Source organism: Apiospora marii, assembly GCF_038362585.1.
Source record: "Apiospora marii strain CBS 49790 chromosome Unknown utg000005l_segment0_segment0, whole genome shotgun sequence".
Classification (NCBI taxonomy): domain Eukaryota; kingdom Fungi; phylum Ascomycota; class Sordariomycetes; order Amphisphaeriales; family Apiosporaceae; genus Apiospora; species Apiospora marii.
In genome coordinates, this window is record NW_027117377.1 from 3,155,083 (window position 1) to 3,170,764 (window position 15,682).

At 53.8% G+C, this 15,682-nt stretch overlaps 3 protein-coding genes across 3 annotated transcripts; 2 read left to right on the forward strand and 1 right to left on the reverse strand.

Moving 5' to 3' along the window:
• Positions 1–10,103: 10,103 nt before the first annotated feature.
• PG985_008898 (uncharacterized protein) lies at positions 10,104–11,183 on the reverse strand (the record flags this gene model as incomplete). Its single annotated transcript, XM_066828666.1, has 1 exon — positions 10,104–11,183. The coding sequence occupies one exon, from the start codon at positions 11,181–11,183 to the stop codon at positions 10,104–10,106; it is 1,080 nt and encodes a 359-aa protein (XP_066683578.1).
• Positions 11,184–11,981: 798 nt separating this feature from the next.
• Positions 11,982–12,987, forward strand: PG985_008899 (uncharacterized protein; the record flags this gene model as incomplete). The annotated part of the gene is made up of 3 exons (XM_066828667.1): positions 11,982–12,272; positions 12,305–12,560; positions 12,641–12,987. The coding sequence occupies 3 exons, from the start codon at positions 11,982–11,984 to the stop codon at positions 12,985–12,987; spliced, it is 894 nt and encodes a 297-aa protein (XP_066683579.1).
• Positions 12,988–14,119: 1,132 nt separating this feature from the next.
• PG985_008900 (uncharacterized protein) lies at positions 14,120–15,528 on the forward strand (the record flags this gene model as incomplete). The annotated part of the gene is made up of 2 exons (XM_066828668.1): positions 14,120–14,219; positions 14,423–15,528. 2 exons carry the CDS (start codon positions 14,120–14,122, stop codon positions 15,526–15,528), a joined length of 1,206 nt encoding a protein of 401 aa, XP_066683580.1.
• Between the last annotated feature and the right edge of the window lie 154 nt (positions 15,529–15,682).

The window sequence follows — 15,682 nt, forward strand, 5'->3', positions numbered from 1 at the left end:
TTAAAGTGCGCAAAGTATGGGTAGATGAATGCGACTATGCGAGCACGGCTGGCATGGGGGGCCTGTTACTTCGCGGTAGAGCGATAAATGATAACCTGGGGGTGGGCGCCAAGTGAGCAAGGCTTTTCGCAAGCTTCTATTTGCTTCTTCCCAGATAGCCTTGCATCAACCCGCTGTTGTCTGACCTCCCTACTCCTCCCAGAACTCCTCCCCGTCTCCTCCCTCTTGCGGCAAGTGCCTATCCAGAGTGCAGGCCTAACTTATGCAGCCTTCACCTACATTCTCCTATTCTTCTGGTCGGTCAAGAAAAGACGGTCTCCATCCAGCAGTTCTTCCTTCCTGTGCCACGGCACTGGCCATCTGGTGCCATTGCTGTCTCTGCGCCATGCTCGTTTTTGGCCTAGCTGGCCTAGGGTCACCTCACTTTGCTGGCAGAACCTTTCTTTGTCTCTTCCATACCATCCATCCTCTGCAGGGATTCGAGCTCCATGTCAAGCAGATGGGGCAAAGAGCCAGTCGGGATGCAACTCCGTCAGTCCGCCAGCCGTTTCTCATGCTTACCATACCATGAGCTCGAGCTGGCCAGGCTGGGGAGGGCCACGATGTCGGTGTCGGGCCCACCTTATTACCATGGGAAACACCGCCCATCATTGTCTTCGAGATACGAGCAGCTGATTGTACAGTAACAGATCCCCGTGGCCCATGGTATCGAGAACGGAACGGCCACTCGGTGCTTGTTACACCATTATAGTGCAAGCGTAGAGGTCCACGATGGAAGATACTCTACAAATGTAACATGGTGAAACATATCTACGCTGAACATATAATTCAGGTGGCGGGCAGCGCAGAAACAACAAACAACTGTAAGGAGAGACAATGATCTCAGAACGTATGGGCGGTCACGTGCATCACATAATCACTTGCTGTTGTCAGATCCAGCTCACTCCTCGCATGCATGAGCAGATGGTAGTGCATCTCAACACTTGATGATGCCATGGACTTGAAGTTGGAAGTAAGAGAGAGAAAGAAAAAAAAAAGCCTCTTCTTTCCGGATCGCATAAAGGCCGACGATGGGAGCTAAGAGCCTTACGTACCTCAACAGCAGAGTCTTCTCGATAAAATCCACGCGCAGAATGATCGTGAGCTGGCAAAGTCCCACTATCCCAGTCCCCGGCGCAGGTTACCTATTCGAGCCAGGCGCCGGTATCCGATGGAGTGGTTTTCTGGGACTCATTGGTCTGGACTCTGGACTCTATGGGATCCCTGTGTTTCGTTCACTGGCGGTCATGAAAGCCTCTTTCGTCAACAACACAGATATCAGCCTACCGGTTTCCAAGGAGACGCATTACAATACGGTCGGAAGCCCGGCCAGAGACTCGCAGCCATAATCGCCGTTTAATCAATGTCAATGAGCAAAGATGTGGGCTTGTATGCGGGCGTGGATCCCGCCAGGGTTCCGAGTTGGAGCTCATTAAAGAAAAAAGAGTGCAGAATATGCGCTTCAAGCCTCCGAAAATGAATACGATGCTATTATTACTCCAAGCCACAAATTGCGGATAGCCACATTGTGGATCGGAATAAGTGCCAAGACCTTTGTCAGCGCCACTGATGACATCGGCGTTCGCAGCAGCTTTCCAGGTTGATCAGTCAATTGACGTGGTTGCATCTCAACTTGCTCGCTGTTTCAAACAAGAGTTGGAGAAACCCTGTAGGTGATCCAAACGTCTGACGCAGAACAAGTTTTCTGTGCTGGTTTTTTTTTTTGTTGTTTTTTGCTTTTCGACTTCGGAGACCGTTGTATTCTGTCTGAGCGCGAAACTCTAATGCCTTGAGCACGCTCGTTTAGTGTTACAATAAAGACGCGATCAGACGGATGAGGTGGGATGATGCAATTAGCCAGTCTCCTGTGATGATGTGATGATGCGACTTTTACAGCTTCTCAATTGATATAATTGAGTTTGCGACCAACTAACATCCTACTGACGCCACGTGCTTGCTACAAGCTTGGTCTACTTTACTCCGTACTTGCGTACCTACTCACATACTCATTGCCAGGGTTACTGAACATATCATCTACAATCGATGCTATCAAAGCTCATTCATCAGCTATCCTGGTCTCTGCCATGGGTTTGATCGAGAAGGAACGCGGCGATTGGCTTTTTATCACCTCCTCACCTCAGGGCCCGTAAGCTTCGGTCGCAGCCCTTTCCCTCCTTTGAACTGGGAAGGATGCGTTTAACGGCGGTCGTCTCATGTCCTGTCATTTGTTGTCCATTGTGGTCGATGAGTTATCATTCTCTGGTTTTACGGCGGGCAGTCCCGCAAAAACTGTCGATACCCTTCCGCGGACAAGTAATCTAACGCAGCGAAACGCAGTTTCGCAAATCTCATGCACTCGGGCTGGCGACTGGCTCTGAGGAGACCAGAGGCCGTGGTGCGTTCACAAGCTTCTTCTTGTCGACGCCCTCATCCGTGCCGGCCACCAAGTGGATCCCGGAACTCCTATTAGTCGGATGTCACTGGCCACACGCTTTACGTACCCCAGACATGCTATATGTCCGTGTCATGAATTCGCATATGCCATGCTTGCAAGCTCGACGAGCAGGATGATTACATGTATATCATCATATCGGTTCGGCTTGTCCAGTATGCAAGCTACCCCAGCGCTAGGGGTCAAGCAGTAGCCTGCAACTGGTGGGTGCGTATGGCCGCGCCCTCGTTTCTGACTACCATGAGGAGGCCCTCGGAAAAGATGAGTGGTCTTCCAATCAACGGTGTCACGCCATCCGTCACCCAGCGGGTGGCTGCTGATGAGCTCGGCTCAGTTGCATAGCTGGAGTCTGGGGTAGATGAAGACGGACAGGCTACTTGTCGATTTAACTGTCCTTCGTCGCACAAATCAAAGACATGCTGCTGCTGTTCGCCTGGGACACCATCTTGGACGGGGCAAGTCGATTCGACTGTCCGCTCCGTCCTCTCCTCTGGCTACTGCCTCCTCAACGCCGAAAAAGCGCTTGCGAAATAGCGCCACGGTATAGTGCATGGCCAGAATCACGAGTGTCATCCATGAGCCCATACATGACATTCAATCGATCGAGGCCTACAGTGCAGAATGGCATGCAAGTACAGCTGTACATCCATCTACCGAGCTTGTCAGTCGGTCTAGATAACTCATGTGACAAGTCACTCGATGACTAGCCTGACTAAGAGCTTATGAGACGTTGCTGCATATTTTTATCACCACAATCGCCCACTCGTACCATCATCACATCATGAGTGCTCCGTGCGCCGAATCCATCAGGGCCAGTCGCATAGTTGAGATGTCGCATAGGGGTTGAATGCTACCTACCTAGTATGCGCATAAACTGGCTGCTTTATTGAATGCGCGGGACGACATTTTTGCTGTACCCGACAAAACGGCACACCCATCATATTTGCTTTTCTGGTCCCAGCCCGCGCGACTGGTAAAGGAAGGGACTGTCAGTACCTACCTACCTTGACCGGCAAGGGACCGGATATCCATGTTTGTTCATGATCCCAGTATACTAATACGGGCAATAGCTGGGAAGCTTATTCGTCCTTTCCCTCAACAGCCCGGAAACCTGTCTTTGGTACCTGCATTAGTTGGAAGCTTCCTGCAATTTTCCCTTCTCTCGGTCCTGATTGACGCAACCGGGCAAAACCTACAGCTCCTTACATTAGGTACAGTACAGCCTGCTTGAACGATTTATGGCCATGTTCGCGATGTACCCGGTCTGGACAAAATTACGTACAGTGTTTCCAAAGCATCTTCTATCGTCGATGCGTCTGACTTAGGACCGATTGAGACTAGATTGACCCAGTTGTGTTGTCGGCATTTCCATGTCCCTAGCAGAAAAAAAGCTCCGACCCGACCGAATGAGGTTTTCCAGTCAGCATTCTCTTCTCCTCTATTCTCCTCTGCCCTTGGTGACTGGCGATCCGGCTCCACTCGGCTGGGAGCCCGGTTGGCCTGGTTGGCTGGATCAGCTTGCCAGAATCCATGCCATCGTCGCAATAACTATGGAGGGACTAAGAAGCGACGCGACAGGGAATAGCGAAGAATTTTTCGCTTTCTAGACCAAAGTGGGATTGGGCTATGCGGTCATCGTCCATCCTCTGGCCCAAGCTGCGCTCGTTGGTAGGCAGGTGACACAAATCGCCGAAGCACAAGATTAGAAGAAAAGCTATGATGGCATGACGTCCCCTTCTCGAGAGCCTTGCTACTCGAGCTCCGAGAGCACCGAGGTCCCCTCTCAGCCATCAGGCATTAGACCGAGGGCCCCAAAAACGCTTGCGCGTCACAGACCCCAGGCAGACTCGCGATGGAGCTGAGCGAGCGAGTACCGCAGCTGAACGCCTTTGTTCCGCTCGTCGCTGGCGCCCCCCATTGCCCATTGCTGCTTGCTGGCTGTGCCCTTCCCACTATCTTGTGGGGGGAAGACGAAACACGAACAACCAGCAATTGTCGTCGGTGGAAAGCTGTTCACGAGACCTGGTATGGTGGTTCATGCGAGCTCCTACCAACAACAGCACGCACGCACGCACGCACATACCACAGCAGTATGGAAGATATGCACTCTTCGATAGTCTAGCTCTCTCGACTTACTCTACTCATACTTGACTTTGCTGGCGCAACATGAGCTGCGTATCTTGATCACCAATCAATATGTATATTGTACTCGAGAATATACGCGCCATGCCGCCGCTAGTGAACCGGAAGCATGAAGGTCTGCAAGCCCATTGGCGTCCTCTTGTTGGACGATTGTGTTGGCATAGTCACTTTAGGGACCTGAGATGGCACAGGCACACAGCGTCCAGCACCAGCTTGATTTGACCAATTGACCATGAAGTAGGTGATGAACTTACTGGCAGCTCTCTTGGCGAACCGTTCGTTACCTCCGCATATCCCTTATGGCAGTAGGCTGCGAGAAGTCCCTTTCACCGGCCGCGACCCGATTCGGAGGTGACAGAAAGTCAGCGGTGGCACAAGATGCGCGGGACAGACAAAAGCTAGACCTGCAGCGCGGCCTTGCGACGCCGATCAGCAAAAGCTTACCTGCTTGGTTGGAGGAAGGCGGCGTATCGCAATGCAGTTCGTCGAGCCAAATAGTTGACGAAAGAATGACGGAATCCGGGGCCCACGGCGAGCAGTTCCAGAGTCCGTGGTATTCCTTTCTATTGCCGGTGATCTGGCCCTCCTTGGCACCCGACAAGCAGCCTTATCACACCCGCTACCGGCAACCGAGGATGCCTCCCGCCAGGATGCTGCTGCTGTCATGTCATATGTCTACATTTCCCGGGGCCTCGTCTCATTGGGCGATACCGCACTGCAACCCGCCTTTGGTTCTGCCGTGGCACTCGACGGTACTACCAATGCCTCGGTACAGAGCCCCCCATCGCAAGATGAGGACGGCAGTGCAAGCGAGCAATTGACTTCTGACCATGGCCGGCTAGGCCATGAGGTTAAAAACTCAATCGGTTATCGATATCAGATCAGGATCCGGCGACGCGGGGGGCCGGGTCTTTGTGTGTCCCTGCTCGGCAGAGTTTGACTTGAACTCTGTTCAGCAACTCTAACCCAACCTTCCTGTCCCACGTGTGCTGATGGCCTAGCAAGGTCGAGTGCCCTGGGCCCTGGCTGGTAAGTGCCAGGCACACAGACACAATTCGACACATCAGAAACCATCTGGACCACCACCACCGTCGCCACACCACGCTGGCTCCTCCCGTTCTCCCGACCCTCCACCATGGCCGTAGGCGTTGAGAAATGATGAAATCCATCCAATGGCAGTGGAGCGCCACCCTCCGCGGTGGCCCTTCACACCATCGCAAATGACTTTTTCATAAGCTTATCGTCAGCACGAATTCAGGAACGCACCCTGCCTATGATGCAGTCAGCAAACCCGCTGTTGGAGGAGGGCCGAGAAGAGGAAATTTTCTTACCTTGGAGTTGGGTATTTCTCCCTCCAACCCATCCCGGAGGGCGACGCTAATGCAAGGTACTGAGCAGAGTTTTGCCCGTGGGATGGTGTGGCACAGCCCTACTGGATACTTTGTCTTTGCGATTGCATTCTGATTGGTAGAGCCAAGATCTCGTCGCCGGGGGTTTACCAGCCCACCCTCATTTCCAATTCTGATTCTTACTCTCGCCCTCTTTCTGGCGGCTTCTACCTCAGGGAAAGGCGGGGGGTGATTGCGTGGACGAGAGTGTGTCCCAGGCTCCTTATGCTTGTGCATATCGTCTCCACGGTTTTGTTGAGTCGCCTTCTCGCGGGGTAATGCTGCCAAAAAACCGCGCGCAGGACGATATTGGCAATAACCTGCGCTCGCAACAAGTATTGATTCTTGCGAGGTCGATTTCCCCGAGGAACTCCGGTCACAGTTACGTGCATTCAGCTCCATAGTCCCTGCCTGCGCGCCTGCCCCGCCGATCGGTGTGACGAAGCTGGCATACGGCTGCTTTGCATACTACTCCGTACATGAGATACATATGTGGTATAGGCAGCAGCAGGCACATGTCGCCGCCGTTCATGATCGGTGGGTGTGGAGTCATTGTTTGATGCGCTGCTCAACAGCCAAGTCCGGTTTGGCCTCACTTATTAGTGGTTTGGGCAAACCCGACCAGCATCCCTCCGGCCCTCCGCTAGAAGGTCTGGTACCGAGTGATGAATGTTCTAGCCACCGTCTAGAGCATACGTGTCTGGCTTTTGGGAAGTATTGATCCGAACTCTGGATGACGAAGGATGCGTGCTATCGCTGATTGACTCGCGGGAACCGTTAGTAGCGCCCGGCTGGTTCCCACTTAGCGAACATGCGCCCCGGTTTTTTGTTTATCTTGGTCCCGGCGCGTTTGCTCAGTCTGCGATGGCCGCTGGCGATTAGTCGTTGAATATATGAATCGAGCTGGCAGCTTCTGATATCTCTCGGCGTGCCAACTTGGCGTCGCCTGACCAGCTCGTTGGGTCTCGATTGACCGATACCAGCAGCTAGCAGGTCGTAGGGGTCCTGAATTCTCGGGTACCCTTCCTCCTATAGGTTTAACGTATAGATAGCAGCAAGTCAAGTCAAGGTAGCTGCTGGTGCCAGCAAAGACCACTGCACCCGCCTGACAAGGGAACGAACTGACGACGCTGCTGGCTTTCCATGTTTCAATCCACGAGACGTGTACATTTGTTCAAATGACACGCAGGCAATGCACAAACATGTAGACAGTTGGACGACATGCGGCCTCCGAGTATGGCAAGTCCCAGACGGTGGTGCGCGCAATAGCTATGGGGACCAGATGTAATGCCCTAAAGCGGAGACTTCTATAGATCATCTACCTACTTACATATGTATGTTCGTCCACACTGCCACTACATACTATGCATGTACTACGTGAAGCAGAGTGAGGAGTTCCCCCAAGAACAGAACCCACTCTTACCTGCGGAAGAATGCGATGCATTATGCAATTTTTATTGTATTTTTCTAAAGAAGCCCACAGTGTTCCTGCTTGCAACTTGTTGAACCAGGTTGATCCTACATCTCCCTCTAGCGTGCTTGAGTATACGTCAAGGGTCCCCCATTTGCCGCCAATGAACGGTGCGCCAAGCGGTGGTATTGGATGTTGTCGGGAACTTTTACCCTCCTTTCCTTCCCCAGCTGAGCGACTAAAGGGTATCGCCGTCCGTTTCTCTCGAATTGTGCGCCCGGGACGCTCGGGGGCCCGTCGTCAGCTTCTAATCCTGTTCCTGTTGCTGATCAATCTGGCTGTCATGCAGCCCTGTCGGGGCGTGACCGATGACCGAGAACGGCCCGCGGACTAATGATCTCTTCTCTGGCGTTGGTATGGAGAAACCCGTTGAAAAAGATCCTCCTGCTCCTCTCACGATGTGCCGGATGATCACCTCGGTAGTGGTATTCGTCGTAGCGTTGCGCAACCCGCCCGCGCCGGTTTGCTGCTACTGCTGCCAGGCTGCTGCTAGCGATAGAGGGAGGAGGGGTTCATGCGGAACATCGACGCTTCGTGAAAAAAAAGTCTGTGTCAAACTGGATCCCGCTATGCACATGCTGCTAGTAATATAGTAGGTGCATATCACTCACACACTCACACACACACATGTAGGTAGATGGGGAGAGAGAGCAGGCCTCGAAGGTCTAGATCGATCTTGGGCTCCTTGCTTAAAGCCCACATAATACTGTCAGTGAGAAGCGAGAGGAGATGGGTAGATCGTCCGGCGGCTTGGCTCCCTAGCAATGGTGCTGTTGAGTCAGGCAAATGCACTCGAGAGAGTGCCAGGATGAGTTCTGTTGAGTGGGTGAGTGTATGCTGCGAACAATGTATGCAGGCAATGCTCTCTCATCCGTTGGGCGCCCGGGTAGTAAACATCCGACGCATTTGGCATGTGGTCGCGTGTGTGCTCCTCCCCTCCTCCTTTGTGCAAAAGACCCTACGGAGTAGGTACATATGTCGCGTTTACGGTGGCTCTCGATTCCTGTCGGAGAACGGTGACGTTGATGTATCGATGGGATAGGCGCTACTACCCACGGCTGTGGCGAGTTTGGGATTGCACATACAACGACTTCGCTCCCCAGTTTTCAGGTGACCCAAAGCTGCACTGCAACTGCATCTACGTGAATGTGGACTCGTGGAGCGAGCGTCGAACATTGAGATCATGGCCCCGGAGAACGCGTCCCATGGGCAATCTCAAAGGCCGTGCGCGCCCATGGCATTCATTGCTGGCAAGCTGGGTGAATGAATGAATGAATGTGGCACAGCAACTGGCTGCAGCCGTGTCGGCCACGGGGCCGGACCTATTCGCCGTATATCGTCAGTGTGGGGTCGGGCCTCGGTACCGGAGTAGCAAGCAATCTGGGCGTGGTGGTCCGGCAACAGCGACGACCTGTGGTACACGTCTCGGCGGTGCCAAGATCTAGCGCCTCGGCCCTTGTCAGTATGCCACCGGCTCGCACGCACAGACTGGAGGGCGATCGAGAAGGAGGCGCAGCTCAGCTCGAGCCTGCGAGCTGGGCAGGGGGGCTTCATGATAATGGCCGTCGATGATGTCGGCGTTTCGAGACTAACCAGTAGCCATAGGATGGGTAGTCTGGTAGCCATGGGGATCCAGGTTCCTTGGGCTTCTTGTTCGTGGAAACCATAGTCTCTCTGGGGTTGGAATGTCAAGCAGCGCTGTGATCGTAGGTTGTCCATATCAGATTGGTTGTTATGGGGTGGTCTGGATGTTTTTTTTATAAATAGTGTCGTTCTCCACGTTTATTGTGGCTTCCATGCCCGGTTATCAAGTTGGCTGCTGGTCATAACATTGAACCAAATAGTGCTGGCTTAGACCGATGATCAGATAATCGAAATGAATGGGACGATTGACTGGGGAGAAGAGTCGAAGATCAAATAAAAGGACATGGAAGACTCTAGCTTTTACACCAATTTATCATTGAATCATGCTTCCATTGTTGGGTGTGATAGTTATCGTCTGATCTGGAGTACCTTGATTCTCATCTTCAGAGCTTTTGACTTGCATGTTTACTTAACAAGCCGAACGATGGCATATCTCCTAAAACCAAGTGCAGATCAAATAGGCATCGCTTAGAGTGATACATTCGATGCCGGATATCCTTGACACAGTGTAGGGGTATCTCACATAAGGCTCTGACAACTACCGAACATCCTTCCAAGGCGATGAGCTTCTGCGGCAATACCTTGACCACGACTGGAATGCCATGGCCGAATTCTGTACGTCATCGGGAGCAGGCGACGCTGCCTCTTCAGCCAAATCGGAGCCCAACGACATATTGCTACTTGAACAGCAACTGGTGATTCGGCTCTTCTACGTGGCCTCCAGAAGTGCGCATTAAATATGATCAGTTGCTTCCATTTAAACATGGTCAAATGGTTAAGGGGCCTTCATACGCAGTCGTACTCATGTGAAAGACTAATATTGACATCAAACTCCATATCCTACCACAAGTACACAACCAACTCGCTGTCATTGCCCATTAAAGCCAAAAGAAAACCTCCCGAAAGGCAAAGGAAAGTAAAAAGGAAAGTAGAAAGGAAACCACCCAGCGCTACTCATCGCAGCTATCTACCAAGCGGCGACGTCTTGATACTCCTTTACCGGGATCGCACGCCCCGTGACCTCGTCGCGACGAGACACATGCTTAGCCACCATCGTGTTGGTCTTGGCGTCGAAGCAGCCGCTCGTGACCTTGGCGGAGCACAGGGGCCACAGCTCCTTCTCGGACATGTCGCAGAAGAGGTTCTCGTGGAAGGAGACGAAGTCCGGGCCGAGGGAGCTGCCGCTCTCGCAGAGCTCGCGGGCGCTGTGGGCCGTCTTGGGGCTGGTGACCAGCTTGCCGGGGAAGAGGTGGCGCTTGGCGATGATGTCGCGGCGCTCGCGGGGGCTGCGCACCTTGTTGCGCGGCGGCAGCTTGCCCGTCGACGCGCCGTCCACCATGACCTTTTTGCGGTCCTTGTCGACCAGGTTGCTGTCGTACTCGAGCGGCGGGCTGAAGTAGGGCAGGAAGTAGTCGCTCTTGAGGTCGTCGTACAGGTGGAAGCGCGGCTTGCTCTTGCACATGGTGTCCTGGTCGTCGGCGTAGGCCGCGGCGCGCTCCTTGGTCGCGGTGAAGTCGGTGATGTGCATGCCGAAGCCCTGCGTCGTGATGCCGTTGGACTTGTCGCCGTCGATCCACGTGCACTTGGGCTGGTAGTTGTCGTCGCCGATGAGCGTCTGCGAGTTGTACCAGTGGCCGCCGCACTGGTAGCCGACGTCGCCGTACCAGGCCTTCTTCTGCCCGTCCGGCCACGTCATGGAGATGTACGAGATGCACAGCGCGTCGTTGCCGCCCTTGGACACGGACAGGTACTGCGCCTGCCGGCCCTGCTTGTCCGAGCTGGCCGTCACCACGATGTCCTTGAAGCCGCCGTCGGCGATGACCTTCTTGCTGCCGCGGGCCTCGCCGAGGTCGCGGCCCATGACATCGAAGATGCGGATGCCGGGCGTGTTGCCGCCGGTCGTGTCGGAACCCTTGATGCTGGTGCCGACGCCGATACGGATGGTCGTCTCTCGGTCGGACTTGTCGGGCAGCATCGAGTTGAGCATGGGAGCCATGCCAACGACCCCGAGCAAGAGGCCGATTACATTAAATGCTACGTTGGCCATGGCGAAGATGTGTATGTGCGTGAGTAGAGAATAGAGAGTGTGTGAGTAGGGTCTTGATAATATGTACTTTTAATAGGGGCAAATGAGTGTGTGGTTGTGGGAATGGGCAGATGACTTGGATACAAGGAGTGGATGGCTCTTCGAGTTGCCTTGGTGATTATTTCATGAATATCAAGGGAGATCGGCCGCCGTATTTATCATGGAAAGGCGGACATGCCACCACAAGTCCTAGCCCAGTACATGACTTCTTGAAGTGATCATCTCAATATCGACCGTGTTCCTACAGATGTCCTCCCATGACTCGAGCAATCGAAAACAATTTCCTATTCGGGCAGCTTACTAGCCCTGATATCAACTCATAACGGCTGACCAGTTCCTCCAGGATGCAGTTGAAATTGGACGGTATAGTAGGTGGAGGCTCTTTTAGGTTATTCGATGCCGGTGGGGTCCAGGGGCGGGTCAGGGGGGAGGGAGGGGGCTTAGATCCCATCCAGCCTTACAGCCCGACTTACTAGTCTGCCCCCAAGAATAGAACTGCGAACTATACGGGATCGCACTCGTTTAATGCCAGTATTTGTAATCGAACTACGTCTCAGATTAGAATAGGCCGCTAGATATTGGAAATCCCTTCATTCCGTCCTTTGTTGTGTTCTTTTCCTCATTCTTCCTTGTCACGCCTTCCTCTTCCCAATTTTTCCCGTTCGCGCAGCATCTAACGAGTCGCTCAACTCATACCCCCTAACCCGTCAACACTGTTGTAGTCTTTGTGACAGGCAACCAAAGAGAGAAAGAGCGAAGATGCGTTCTCCAGCCGCCAGTACCCTATACCCAGTCGCCTTGGTGCCTGTCTTGTTCCAGCACCTTGCCGCCGCCGAGCTGCTGGGCTGCGATGCCGTCAGGTGTCCCACCAACGGATACCACGTCGCCCAGTGCAAGGTCGGCAACGCCACGCTGCAGGCCCTGGGCATCACCAACGTCACCACCACCCTCGACACCAGACCTCTGACCTGGACCGTCGGGTTCCAGGAGGCCCCGAAAGATGGCGACCATCCAGACGCGGCCATGGCCCTGGACAAGAACTTCTATCAGGTACGCCGCCCTCGCTGCGGTTCGACAACGAGACGGCTGGTTGTGCGCTCTTCTTCGAGGGCGTCTCCGCCAACCTCACGGTGCCGCTGGAGAAGAAGAATAGCTTCACCTGCGCGGACGCACTGAGCGAGGACTGCGTGTCTGACTTGGTCCGCCAGGCCGAGTCGGCCGCCAAGCTTGCCGGCGACTCGGAGGCCTGCCATCAACTACGAGACGCGCTGATGAGCAAGCCTCCTTCGTCGTGCAACTCCGTCAAAGAAGGCACATGGGGCCCCGTGATCTCACGACGTAAGTCACGCCATCTAGCCTAAATATTATCTCCCACAGGAGAGTGAAAGTGTCAACGCTAACCTATCATACGTCCACAGCATTGGCCGGCGGCAACCAGAGCCTGGAGATGGTGGACCAGAGCCAGTGCCGGGCTACTACAGGTCAGGGCTACGACCTGTTCCTCATCGACAGTGAGCGTCACTACCTCGCGGACCGAACGACCAAGGCCTTGTCGCAAGTGCTCATGGGGATCACCCCGGTCATGACGGTCCTGGAGAAGGACGGCAAGGCCAAGGCGGAGCTCACTTGCCTTAGGCTGGTGGACAGCGTGGCGAACCAGACCGACGATGAGCCCAAGCCGTCCATGGGTTCGCCCAATGGGTCGCTTTCTTCTTCCCTGTACCTAGCCACTTTGTTGGTTTCTACTTTTATGTATATGCTTTGAGTTAGCGCGTCGGAAAGTATAGATGGAGTCTAGATTTGACCGGGAGAGGAATTGTCAGTTACCAATACAGTATACAGTCATAGATGTTACAGAATGCCAAGGGCTTCGGAGTCGCACTTCATTGAGAAATTGGCATCGCTCAATAGCTATTACGTTGATAACCGGTTACAGCATCGTTCATTGATCCCTATTCTGCCACCGAAGGAATTCAATGCAGTCACCAAGAACCAGACCACTTGACGGAGATAATTTGGGGGCTTACTTGACTGTCAATACATACGAACTCCCCATCATTACGATATCATCTCGTCCCATTGAAAAACGTCTGCCTAGTGTGGCACTCCCAACGGTGCAGCTCTTTCTGCTGGGTTAGGTAACTCAGCTCCGAATCAAGCTTTCAGCAGGTTCTAGACGTCTTATATTTTTAGTGCAGCTAGCGCGGGAAAGGGCCTGGCAATTTTGAGCTGAAACATGGCGTCGTCCGATTTAAACAGCAGGCGCCCCTTGCAGAAGTAGCTTGTCGACGGTGGTTGCCGCTGTGGGGGCTGGCGCGCTTACTACATGTATCAAACTTGATGGTACCTGCCTCCAAAGGATCAACTTCAGCTCGAGAAGCTCTTGTCGTCGGCCGATGCTCTTGATCACAGCGCCTTCGAAGATCGGCCCCCAAATTGGTTGTTCCTCACGAGGCTTGCAGGGAAATCGATTCCAATGTCTTCGTACCGAGATCCTTCGCGCAACCTGCATGAAGTTGTTAATTACTACAACATGATTATAGATCATACACCTGAGGGGCGAGGGGCACGAACGGTGGCCAAATCATGGAACAGGAATTCGGTGATCCCCCGGTATAATTTCAATGCCATCTTGGTGCCTATGTGGGGTAGGCGCACTCTCTATACTGATCTGGGGTGCGAATTCCAGGAACCACCAGCTCAACTGCGCCTCAAACTCCTGCAAGACCGCGATCGGATACTATATTACTTCCTGAAGACTAGAAATCAGATCTATAAATGCGCGAAATCACTCCGATAGGCATGCCCGAGACCCCTTTGCATCTCACCCGCTATCCGCATCAGTCATTTTCCTGTATACTTAGTTACTTACTTGTCTTCACTCCTTTTTATCAATCATGCGCTTCAACGCTAGAAACCTCATCCTTGGTCTCGCTGCTCTAGGCAGTATCCCAGAAGGCTTGGGTAGAGCAATTCCCGGGTCTGATGCCGTTGCTTGTAAGTGCTGTTTTCTTCTTCCCTTGCCGTCTCTCACTACTCAACATGATTTGCACATGGATAAAGCCCCATAGTACCCCTTACTCGAGATACTCAGGAGGATACGTCTTCGATGTTCTTCCGATTCCGTGGATGTATACGCATCGGAAAGGACTCTTTACATCGCCGTATGAAGTAAAACCAAGCTAACGATATCTCCCAAGTATATAAAAATGACGGCTTCCTCCACGCTCGTGTGGTAGTCGAGCCCGTCCACATCGGCTCCGGTGGCAAAGGTAGCGGCGGTAAAGGCGGTGAAGGTGAGGGTGCTGGGGGCGGCAAAGGGGGCGGCAATGGCGGAAAAGGCAGCACCCCTGGCGGAGACGGTGGCGACGGCGACGGCTCGCCCGCTCGTATCGGCTCACCCGATGGGAAGGGCTCCGGCGGCGGAGGCAGCGGCGAACAGCCGGTGCACATTGGAGCCGGGGACAAGCCCAGCAACAAAGACCCTGACATCTGGTGCCGTGGCACAGGCTGTGGCGCCAGCGGCGGCGAGAAGCCAGACCCCGTGGCTCTGGGTACCAAGGGCGGCAAGGGCATCGACTTGGCGGCCAGCCCCAAGGAGGGCACCGACTACAGCCAGCGCTACGGCAACTACGAGTTCAAGAAGCAGGGGGAGCCCGAGGGGGCTGACGACTCGATCCCGGCACTGGGGCTCGACAAGAAATACGGGTTCCACGAAGAAGAGGGCTGGGCCACCTACTACATCAAGTCCAAGGATCAGAGCGTTGATCCCGCAGCCAAGATGAGCTATGGTCGAGTGACCAAGGACGGGAAAGAATACCTGGCCATGGTCGCACACGACCGGCACGCCGAGTATGACGGAAACCGGTACAAGCTCAAGCCTAACGGAGACAACGTGAAGGACGCCGACGGCAAGCTGGAGCTCAACCCGGACGGCAACACCAAGGCCGTGCCGGTGGCGCAGTTGGTGTACAAGGGCGCCCAGGACGCGAAGGTCCTCGACAAGCCCGCCGACAAGGTGTTCCTGGTCTCGGAGAACGTCATCAACGACGCGGCCAAGGTCATCATCCCCGACGCGCTGAAGGCGGTCGGTAAGGGCGACGCCAAGGGGCCGGTCGTGTTCAAGAACGGGGACGGCGAGGAGGGCAAGCAGTTCAAGATCCTCGCGGGCCTGGACAACAACTACTCATACCTGAACACCGTCGGGCGCAACCCGGGCTTCTTCAAGGACTACAAGCTTGACAGCATCACTGTGGTTTGGGCGGATGACGCCAAGGCGATGAACATGGAGTTTCATAAGGCGTAAAGGAGTTGTAGAATTTTCCTTTATAGGTTAACGATGAGATAGCTGATTCCTGCATATTATACACACTGTATTTTAGTTATTTGAAGTCATATATACATTTTCATAAACTCAATGATGCACCCACTCGTAACAGAGATGAAAATCATTTGATGTA